The 12,032-nt window shown below is 38.7% G+C and overlaps 1 protein-coding gene across 1 annotated transcript in view; it reads left to right on the forward strand.

Annotated features, from left to right (window-relative positions):
• Positions 1–12,032, forward strand: part of SERGEF (secretion regulating guanine nucleotide exchange factor) — a 152,371-nt gene that overhangs the window by 34,195 nt on the left and 106,144 nt on the right. Inside the window, 1 exon segment of the mRNA XM_061380261.1 lies at positions 135–295. Coding sequence (XP_061236245.1) covers positions 135–295 — 161 coding nt within the window.

Consider the following 12,032-nt stretch of genomic DNA (forward strand, 5'->3'; position numbering starts at 1 on the left):
CAGCAGCATGTTTTTTGCTAGGTTTTTGAAGCTTGGTAAGAAGCATCAAGAAGTGTTGTTCTTGTTTTGAATTGATGTCCAGATTTTCCAGGAACCTATTGAAGAAGTAATCTTGAAATGTGTTTTGTGTTTAGAAACTGGTAAGGTGTTCACCTGGGGCAGAGCAGACTATGGACAACTTGGAAGGCACGCAGTGGTTCCTGATGGGCAGGAGGCTTGCACAGCATCTGAACAACACTTGGAGGGGTTGTGTAACATCCCTGTTTCAGTGGCTTGCCTAAATGGAGCATCTCAGGTAAAAAATAAAATCGCAGTTTTTTCCCCATTTTTTTTTTGTTGTATTTGTTTTTTTTTTGTGTGTGTGTGCCTTAAAATAATCAAAGCAACTTCCTAATAGAACCTTTTCAGATGCCGCAGCATGAGTCCTCACTGCTTTTCCTGTAAGCTCAGTATGTTTCGGTTATTTAAAATTTCTTAAAAGGCTTTTGCATAAAGAAACTGACTTTTTCCTTCTTGGAACCAGAGTTACTGTTAGATGGAGATGCCAGGCTCTCTCAGATACCGATGTGTGCAGGAGGCAGTTGTACCTGCCATACAGCCTAACAGATGAGGTGAGACCGTGCCCAGTTGCAGCAATACTTTTGTCTGTAGTCCTCTGTGATGGTTTAGCCTATGGCATTTCCCTAGCTGATAAATAATGCCACATCTCAGCACCAGGCTATATAAGCATATAATGAATATTTCTCTACCTTGTAACATCCTTGAGTGGTATTTCAGGTTTTCATTTCAAATGGCTAACTTGATACAAAATGATTTATCCTCAAGCATAAAGATGATCGGAAAGAAAGCTACTGAAGTTGTTTGTTGCTGTCTGACACAACATGAAACCTGTACTGACTGCAAGCCATTTTCTTGGCATTTTGTTGACTGAGAAGCATCATATTGCAAGTGGCCTGTTGGCAGGCGATGTGCAGGTCCCGTCTGGGCAGATAACCAGTCAGAAGGTATGCATTTTCCTGTGTGGTAGCTAGCAGTCAGCTTCAGCAAGCCAGTCAGCAGGCTTCAGCTGCATCTTCGCTTCCTGGTAGTCTTCCATGGTGAGACTTTGGATAGAAGAGTCAGCCTCTGCCTTTTCCCATCATCAGTGGGATGTGCGCACTCACAGATGTGAAGTAGAGCTTCAGAGTGCAGGATGCTGCACTAATGAATAATTTGTTTAGTCAGTGATGACTCCACTTGAGACTCACACAGCTGTCTTACTTTGAGACATCTATCCCTGCTTTTGTCATTAGGTATCTTTAGTGAACAGCACCATTGTTGAATCTATTTCATGGTGGTTTTCATCTGTGCTTTGGGCAGTGCCTGAAATATGTGTTTTTGTTGTTTCTCATACAATACAAAGCCAAGGCAGTTGTAGCTTTTGCACAGAGGAGCTTACACTTGGCAGGCCGAATGATCTGTGAAGGTTAAGATATCTGTGAAGGTTCAGATACCTTCCTTGAAAAGGAAGAGTCAACCAATGTCATCTTCATTCTGCTGCCCTCAGTGATATTCCTCTTTATAAGCTTACGAGAGACCTGGTTTGAGTGATTAGCTATGGCAGTGTTCTGCAGCACGCATCATTCTTTACAGAGCTAACAGCATGAAGATGATTTAAGAAGTGTGATCAAGAGCTAGCATCATTTGTACCCTAAGAGGAGCTGTGTTGATGAGAAAAGGAAAAAGCAGATAAGAGCCTAAATTGCTTCCCTTCCAAATTACAAACTTAATGCCAGAGCTAAAATTTATACTTAAAAATGCATTAAATTTCAGCATGTAGGCTGTGTAGAGTGTGAGCTGTTTCTTGTTTACATACAAGCTATCCCTTTTTACATTTGTTGTCATATTGAGATGAGCTTTGATTTGAGAGCTGAATTAAAAGGAATACAGGAAATAAGAGCTCTTTCCCATATTTACCTTGGATTAACAATTCCAATATGCATGTTTAATGCAGAAAGCCATTTTAACAGTTCAGGATTACAGCTAACAGTTTTTATCCATGGCCTATTTTTATAAGTAATTTTAAATGATTCAACTGAACTTTTGACCAAGTTGTGGTCTGCTGATTACCTCTGCCCTTCAGTTAATATTGCTAAAACCAAAATGGAGAAACTAATCTAAGGATTAGAGGACACTCTAAAAGGCACACTAGTTTACCTCAAGGACAGTGCAGTAGATTTAACCTTCTGTGCTGCTCCTTGTCTCCATGCTGATAGCTTACCTGCTTCTCCACCAAAGACCACAGATTCTCCTTTCTCTGTGCTGAAGTAGATATTATATCTGTGCTGAAAATGGTATGATATCTGTGTCTGTCTACCACTCCAAAACTTGAGTTTTTTAAGTGCTGTGAGTGATCTATTCCATTGTGAGTTTGACTTCATCTGAAAAACTCATTTGGAAACACTGACCTTGAGAAATATGAGCACTCTTTTTCTTTCAACTGAAATGATAGAAAAGCGTGGTATCTAGTTGTAGATAATTATTTAATCATTTGGGTCCTGGCAGCTTTAAACAGTGTGTGGACATCAGGTTCCTAGAGTCTCATGTGTTTAAACTTTTTGCATTATGCAGCTGCAGGTCTATTTATTATTTTCTTCTCAGTGCATTGGTGCATAACCACCATGGAAATAGGGTAAGGCACTGAAAAGAAACTTCAGGCTCTATCAGAAGTCAGTTGTGCAAGACATTCTGCGTGCAGTGCTCTTGTGGGTTGTCCTTGATTGGACCTCTTCAGAACATCTGACTCATCTGCTGCCTGATGTGCATTCATATCCACTGCTCTTCAGATGAAAGGACAATTACAAATACAAATGTCCTGAAATATGATGAGCCTCTGTATTTCGCAAATGCTACAAAGACCTGGTTTAATGTTTCCTCCTCGTCAAAATGCTTTTCCAGTCCATTTTATATTTTTGGTTTTAATAGCTATTGTTTTACTGTTTGTGGTATGTTTAGCATGTCATTCACGTTGCAGTGAACATTTGTTGCAGAAATACACAAGTAAGAGGTCACTGTGCAGTGCTGAATATTTATTGCTGAACTGGATGCAAGGAAAGGCTACAGTTGTAGCACTGCTTGCATGAGGTTGTTTTCATCTTATCCTTTCTTAAGGCAAGCTGTGCTAAAGTACAGTTTTCTGAAAAAGGATCTCTGAAATTTCAGTTGAGAAATGAAAAAAAAAGAAATCTTTTGGTTTTCTTGGGCTTAATTTCTTCCTCAGTTTTACCATCTCCCAGCTGAAATCTTGATGGTGAATGTAGGGACCACTTGTTTCAGGGAATGAAAGTAACTGTGGCAACCTGTACCTGCTATGTTTATTGTGATCCTACTGTGGTCCCCAGTTCCAGTGTGTATGTTTGTCCCAGTGTGTATATTCATCCTGTACAACACAGATAGGTTTGGATCCTCCTTATGGCTCCTTTTTTCAGGGAATGCTATCATATAAATAACATGTTTGTCATTGCCCTTTGCAGTCATGGTTTAGGGTGGCAGTTGCAGCAATGTGTCAAGTATTTAAGCAATAGCTTTGTTTTTAGCATATTCTTGTGTTTTTCCCCTTTTTTCCCCATTCATGTTGCAAAATACTTACAAGGCAAATCTAAGATATCTGCTATGATGATAATTGATTGATTGATTATTATATGGCTGATAGGTAAAGGTATAAGCATCATTACCTTAACGTATAGATACAATTATATTGAAAACGGAACCTTTTGGTTTACAAAAAATGACGATTATTTGTATTCTTTTGACTTCTCAGGGAAAACTGTTAGACCTTTTTGTAAGTAAAGCTGTAGTTGAGGCTTTGAAGGATATTAAAAGAAATAACCTGATAGTATTACATGTACATTCTCTCTGTGCTCTGTGTGTGGCTTTTGTATACTCAGTTGTCTTACTGGGTACTGTAAGTATCTGTGGCTGTGTTCTTTATTTTGAATTGTCAAAACAAGAGTTTAATATTTTTGTGGGAGAGAAACAACAAATTGAACTTTTCTAAGCAAGAGTTTACTGCTCGGAGTTTGAGAATATATGTATAGTAATTGATCCAGTAAGCTGCTTGAGGGAAACCATTTTGGGTGGTAGGGAAAGAGGTAAATGCACAAAAGTCTTTTTAGCTTTCTGAGCTCAGTACCTTTTGGATAATCCAAGGATACAGTTCAATAGAAATGGTGGTGTGAAAAACTAAGTTTCAGTGAACTCTTCCTTGTTCTCTGATTTGCCAGCTTGCCTCAGAACCCCTAACTGTGCCACAGAAACAGATGTGGGCCCTGGGAAGACTCATAGTAAAAGGTGGCCCTTACTTTGTAATACTTAAGGAAAACAAGCAGGCCATGGGAGTGGAAATAGATAAATGCTATGACTTCAGGTGCAACACCAAGTCAGCTGCAAAGTTGAGAAGAGAACCTGGGTGCTTCATATTTAAATCCAGCCCTTTACTCATTAAGCTTTCTCTCTTGTGATATCACTAGACAGGAAAGTTAGTTGAAATCTGTGTGTTCTAGACAGGTCAGATTATTATTTGTGTTATATTTCAGTTAGAGTGTGTTGCTTTCCCTGGTTGGTTGTTTAATGCTGTTAGATCTGTCTAGTGATCCTTCACAAGGAGAGACTTCCATAGAAGTAAAGGTAAAGGCCAAATCATCTTTTATTTTGGGTATGTGAGGTCCATTGAGTAATGGATCTCCATTTGTGAGATCAATTAAGTAAGTTAATCTCTTTCTTAAATTGGAGTTTCTCACTTCATAAGCAAGTAGTGCAGTGTTGGTTTTCTGATTATTTTTTTTTTGTCATAAATATGAATCTTTTACAAGTTGGTTTTGATCTGTGTCTTCGAGAAATGGCAATGTTGAAGTTTCCTTGATTGGTCCATGTTGGTTTTGTTATGTTTTTTAGACATGCGATGATAAAAATGGTAATGTAGAGAAGGTCCCTTTAATATTCTTTCAAGAGTGGTAATCAAGTTCTTGGCTTCTCAATTCATTTTAAATGACAATGAAGAAAAATAAAGGCCATGGAGAAATGGGTTCTGAGTAAATGATAAATTGCAATTAAGGATGAAAATAGAGACCGAATTGTTGAAATTATCATTCAGGGAAAAAGTCCTGAACAGGATGTATTAAAAGAATGAAACTGCAATCTGCATACAAAGTACAGAAAGACTGTGTTAGATGAAGTGTGTTTGTGTGATCTGCATGCCCTGTGTAGGAGAATAACACTAATCTTGGTAACACTGCAAGAAGACTGAGATGAATTCACAGTTGTATCACAGGTATTGAGGAACTGGGATTTACTTACTGAGTTGGTTGTACTTGCTGTTCTTCTAGCCTTAAATTGAGAGCAGTAACAAACTGCTGAAATTCAAGTGTAACTTTTTTAGCTAGGTAGCTGTCCCATTTATTTCTTCCTTATCTCATTAATACATGATCATGGTTTGTAAATAATATCTTATAGCCTGGGTGGAGAGACATTTAACATTACAGCAAAGTGATTTCTGAGTTAGGAATACCAGTGTGTTAGGCAACATAAGTTACTCTGGAAATATTAGTCTGCTCCATGAAAACTGTAAACCCGGTTGCAATTTTATCTCACTAGGCGAGAGGATGGGAAGCTTTGCTTTCCTCCTCTTCTTGTGGTTATAAGCAGAGCCTAGGTGGCCAACTTTAGGCTTGTAATTTTTGGAAAACAAAAAGGAGATGATACTGGTTCTTAGCACTGTGCTTCCCATCACCCATACCAATTTTCTCTGCAGCTGGCATTGCAGAAAGGGAGATGGGAAATTAAATTCACGCAAAATGAATGGCAAAAGAGAACTCCTTTGCTGCCTTTGCATGCCAGAGAGCATATGCTGTGTGAGTATAAACTAGAGGTTTTCCAGTTATCACTTTTGCAAATGAGGGTTGGTTTAAAAGAACCAAAAATTGTTCTTCAGGGGTTGTACTGTAGCACTGAAGTGTCAGCCAGGGCTCAGGCTGCTTTGTTATCTGTATGAGAGACCGTGAAGGGTTGATTTGCCTAGAGTTTGGGATGAAGTCGGGAGCTAGAGACCTACCCAGCGTGTGATGACTGAGGTGTTATAAATGTAAGTGTGGGTGAAGCCTTAATCATCTTAATTTATAAATTCATTTTCCATTTGATAGCATGTTGCAGTTAGAATTCCAAATTAATACCTCACTTGCAGATCCCTGAAAGTACGAGGGAAATGGAAAGAGACTAAAACTACTGGCAGCAGTAGCTGTGGCTTGTACAGGCTTGCGTCAGCTGTCAGTAATGCAGCCCTAACAATGAGACCAACTTGGCAGATGTATTTAATGAGCCTATTAGTAGCAAAATGTCTAATCTGAGTTACCTTGTTTGTAACTCTGTGATCTACATATGCTCATAATATATTCCTTAAATTAGAAGTACTGAGTGTGTCCCATTCTTCTGTACGGATTGTTCTTACAGGGCACTGTGACTGCAATGTACTCTGAGCTCACTGGAATATTAACGAAACAAAGGGGTGGGGGAGAGAGGGGAGCTAGTCAAGGAGAAATAAATAATTTACCCTCATAGGAATTGGATAGAACACTCTCCTTGTTTACTTTTTTTTTTTGATTGGTAGAAGTGACTTAATTAATTCTTCATTGAACAGTGTTACTTCTGAGAAGTTATTCCTTAATAAGTAGTATGCATTATATAGCTGGAAAATATGCTGGGCTACTGGGTAGTGTACTACAGATGAGTGAGGTGGGAGACATCTTAGTGGTTCCAGCTCAACCTTTTTATTTGAATTGTTCCATTTACAAACTTATTTGTCAAAGTGAGGCCATAAACCTACTAAGGCACTCTAATTCTGGCCAGTATACACACTGCTTCTCCCCCTTTTTAATGTAAGGATTTTGGATTCTGTTTTAACTTTGGTTATGCTTGTACTTCTAGGCTGATGATGGTGTTTGTTTTCAGCTTTTCAGATTTTTCCAGCTTTCACTTATCAAGGAGTCATTTAAGCTGCGAGTCTTGCTAGTCTTTCAGCCTTTGTGCTTATGTTGTAACTTTTTTACTGTAAGGTTCAGTAAAGAGAGAAACTCATGTTTCTGCTGTGATGTTTACAGTTGTTGCTATGCCAAGGCACAAAGCAAGTTTCAAAGACTGGTTTACTGGGTAGTCTGCTAAATGACAGGTTGTCTTCCTGAATGACCTGCTTGTCCTCCTACCTGCTGGCTCCTCTCCTTTGCCTGTGGACTGCCTCATCTCTAATCTAATCTGAAGCTGTCAAAGGCAAAAGGTACCTCTGAGCTATGTGTGTTTTTTATGTGGTCTAATGTAGCCTGTGCCTTTGCCCCAGCCCAAGCATTCAACCGACACAGCTTGCTGGTGAAAAGAAAAGAGAAGAAAAAGTAAAAATAATGCACCTAATCCTGTGAGGACAAAAATGATAAATTGTTTCCTGTTTTAAAACCTGCCCCAGAGTTTATTCTTAGTCTCCTGGCAGTTGATTGCTGAGGGTCTGTAAACTCAGTGGATATCACATGTAATCGGATACCATCAAAAATTGCTTAAGATCTATGCTCTTGTTGGTGTTTTCTTCTTCCTACATTTTGCCACTTTAGCTCCCATTTTCCCATTCTTTCCTTCTTTTCCCAGACGTAGTGCTAGTGCCAGTGCTACCTTCACTGGTAAGGAGTGCTTTGAGGGCTAGTAAGGAGTTCTTATGTAGTGTTTGTTTTTCCAGAACATTGTTTGGCATAGTGTTTGTGTTCTTTTGTGATAAATTAAACATTAAAAATAGCCAGTTTTCTGACTGGTAATCGCTTTGGTGGAAATCCCTTCTGTCCAGCTTTTTTAAGTTGCCAAAGTTCACCTGCAGCCTCCACTGTTAGTTGATTTCAGACTTTGAAAGTGTAAACTCTTTCTTGAAAATCTGAGATTTGAGCTTATTTCTATAGAAAGTAAAAAACAAAAACAACAAAAACCAACCCAAAGAAAGGCAGCCAGGCTCTGCTGTACCTCACAGGAGATTACTGGGGGGGGGGGGAAGGGATGAGAGCCATCTAACAGGGAACAGATTTCAGGCACTTTAATCCACACAGAGATGGTTATCTAAGATATGATTGAGGGCTATGACAGGATACATCGCTATGTATATAACTGTGCAATTCCTTTACTGCTTTTGTACATGCCGAGATACAGTACTTTGTGAGCACAGGGTCTGATGATTTTTTTTTTTTAATTGTATCTTATTTCCTTCTCCTGTCTTCTCTGTTTGGAGCCCTCTGTTGATTTCTCGTGGGTTTGTGGTGATTTTCTTTCCTTATTTTTTTTTTTTCTTAACGTCTGGATGGAGGAAAACCCCTTTCCTTCAGTGGTTTTGGGAAACGGTTTATGACTTAAATGCACAAAAGTGAATACCAGAAGTAGCAATTGTGAATTGATTATTTTTTTTCTCTGACTTGATCTGCTCCTGCTCCATTTTTAGGATTTAACCACTGCAAAGAAAGATGCAGGTATCATGATTTTCCTAAAGATGCATTACTGACTGTGGTAATACAGTTAAAATGCTAAAAGGAACACCCACTTTTAGACCAAATCACAGAATCACAGAATCCCAAGGGTTGGAAGGGACCTCAAGAGAACATCTGGTCCAACCCCCCTGCAAGAGCGGGGTAACCTAGAGTACATCACACAGGAACTTGTCCAGGCGGGCCTTGAATATCTCCAATGTGGGAGACTCCACAACCCCCCTGGGCAAACTGTTAGCTGTGTATTTTTACACATTTAGATAATAATTGTCTTACAGGTCTAAAAAAAACCTTTGTGACTTTGGAGAGCACAGTTACAAGAATTTTTCAGGATTTTGTGAGGAAATAAGAAGAGGAAGTGAGATAGAAAGCATTAATGGTTTTGAATTGCTGTGTGGATGTTTCGAATTCTTGGTTTAGATGTATATATTCCTTACCATGAAAACTGTATAGGGAGATGGCTCTTCTCCAGTGCATGTCACTGAGGTCTTTTGAGTTTGCTCAGTGGATTGGATCATTGAGGCTGCTGCAATACCATGTGAGCAGAAGTGTTTCACCTGGCTGCATACAAGCCTGCAGAGACCAAGCAATGTTTGTGGCATTATGTGAGTCTGTAGGTCCTGCCATTACCGTCCCTCTGGGGCAAAATAATAGTTAGGGCTCACCTGTTTGTACCTGGGCTGGAAAGTTCAACACACAACACTAGTGAACAGTGTTCTGTAGTTGCTTTCATGCTATCACTACACCTCAAAAACTCAGGGGATGAGAAATACAAGTGAGATAAATGTGCTTGTTGGAGAACAGAGGTAACATCTCGAGTCTTCATTTTCTGTGATTGTCAGATGTATTTACATCTGTATGTTTGTATATATATACACATATAAGATGAAGCTCTGAAAAATTAGCATATTAAAAATCTGGTCCAATTTGCAGTTCAGCATACAGCCATAGTGAAAGTGCTTTGGGCCTGCACAAAGGTAGAAGTGGTTGAAATGTTTCTGAATTGAAGTCTGGAAAGCATTACAGTAACTTCCTGTGTTGGCTGCTGGTAGCTTGGTTAAATACACAGGTTTCTTGCACCGTATCATTAGTTGCTCTGATATCATCTTGCTGAAAACAATACATGATATGTAAAGGATTCTGCTCTGGGTTTGTGAGGCAAATCTCTTTTTCAGCGTCTTATATTTAGAGAAGTTGGTGAAAGGCAATCTTTTCATCTGAAGTGGTCTGTCTTGAGTACTGGTAGGAAGAACTGATTGTGGTCCAAAGCCTTTATTTGATCCTACCCTTTGTTTCATGTTCTTGAGCGCATTGTTGGGCAAGGAGAATATTTATTAGAGGAGTTCCTATTTCTGATACTTTTGTGGGTATTTGAGAGCGTAAGTCACAATCACAGAATCCTAAGGGTTGGAAGGGACCTCAAAAGATCATTTAGTCCACCCCCCCTGCAAGAGCAGGGTAACCTAGAGTACATCGCACAGGAGCTTGTCCAGGCGGGCTTTGAATACCTCCAACGTAGGAGACTCCACAACCCCCCTGGGCAAATGTTCCAGTGCTCCTAGCAGTGATCTTATCTTGAGCTAGTAGGTGTCAGTTTGTCCTTTGGAAATTTAAATTTGTTTTGTTTGAGAGGATTACTTTGAAACTGCATTCCAGTTTCTTAAGAACACAGATTGATTTTTTTGCTTCACAGTGAGTCTAATGTTTTCATTGGGAATATGCATGTCATGGGCTGTGATGGGAGGGGATGTTGGCAGTCTTCAGGACACAAATCCACAGTCTTCTCTTTTGCTGTTTTGTGGGACTTATGGTTTGATTCTTAATTCTGTTTTAATACAAACTATTATTTCAGATTTATTATAGCATGTAGAAATAATCTTAAATGAAAAAAGGGACATTTGTGATCACTTAAAGTTTCACTGCATATCTCTAAGACTTCTTCCTCTTTGATACTGCTGATTCTAGTCAGTATTTGTATCTGGGATCTCCATTACACAGAATTGAGGCTAAGAGAAATGTAGAGACTTGCAGAAATACATTTACATGGTCAGATACCTTTTCATGAAGGGTGTTTTTTGTTGTTGTTCAGTTTAGATGTTAGACTGAAATCTCCTAAACAGAACATAAGGTCGAGATTTGCAGCTTCAGAAACTGAGTGCATACACAGGATAGAGTAATAGAAGGCTTTCTTTTGGTTCCGTAGTTTGTATTAAGTCTTACAGGATTAACTGATGTCTCTGATTTTTCTTGCCACAGCGGGTCTAAAACATAGGCTGCTTGGAGGGGCATGAAAAGTGAAATGGTTGTGTCTTCTTACTTAAGATTAAGATGGTATTTGTGAATCATGGTGATACTGTTTAATAATCTTAAGATACAGTTGTTTAAACTTGGCTGAGAAGCTGAACAGAAATATGAAATAGGTTAGGATGTGAATTTAATATGTTTCATGTTTGAGAGATAATGTGTCCTACCCCCACCTCGTCCCTCAACAAGTGTGGACAGTATCCTGTTCTACTTTTTTGCATGGTACATGGAGACATCTTCTACAACATCTTGCACCCAAATAAGTAAAGAGTGTGCTAAGACTGGCACTATTCAGGTTTTTCAAGGATGACTGCTTTTGTGTGCAGGTTACTCTGTATGCAGTCAGATTGGCAGAAAGCCAGTGAGAAAAGAGGGTTTATTCACTTTTGAGTCTGTGCTCAGCATGGCATACTAGAGAGAATTCTAATAAAGTCATTTTATCTGAGGACTTCAAATTTAGTAATGCTAAGTACGTGAGGGACTACTGATGTACCACAGCTGAAATTAAATATATGTTCCAGGTTGCTCTTTCAACCTTTTTTTGCCTGTACTCTTCCCCTTTGCTTCCTGACAGCTTTGTTTAGATACCTGTGTTACTACAGAGATTTTAGATTATGCTGCTTACTCTCTTTTGGCAACAGGTTACATGTTTTAGAAACATCTCTTCCCATTCAGTGCTACTGCATGTGCTTTCTCTTTGAGCCCTCAGAGTGAAAGAAAAAGATTTTGCTTTCCCTTCTTTTGTTAATAGGGTGCTAATCACTTAGTTTTAATAGTTTGAAAAAACAGAAGCAAATACTCTTATTCATGTTAGATAAATGTGATTCATTGTGATGCATTTATATGCATTCATTGAGAAATTTATAATATACCAAATAATAATCATGCTTGGATACCATCTACCTTTCTTCTTTTCTTTTGTATTAAACAATGTATGTTGGCAGATGATCAGGGAGAACATGAATCAAAACCATTAAAATACATGGAATGGTGGTGCTATATTAGTTATAGTTGAGCTAACAAAAATAAATCTATGGATTCTAGATTTGCTTTTCAATGATGCTGTTTTAATGTCATTCACTCAGTAATTTTTAATCAAATTCATGGTAAGGCAGATGTCAGTAGTAGTGAAAATACAGCTGTCTTGCTTGTGGTATTACTTGTAATTTAGTTATACTTGGATATAACTGA

Source organism: Neopsephotus bourkii, unplaced genomic scaffold (genome assembly GCF_033783945.1).
Source record: "Neopsephotus bourkii isolate Nb327-2 ecotype Australia unplaced genomic scaffold, CSIRO-AGI_Nbou_v1 NB_1792, whole genome shotgun sequence".
NCBI lineage: Eukaryota > Metazoa > Chordata > Aves > Psittaciformes > Psittacidae > Neopsephotus > Neopsephotus bourkii.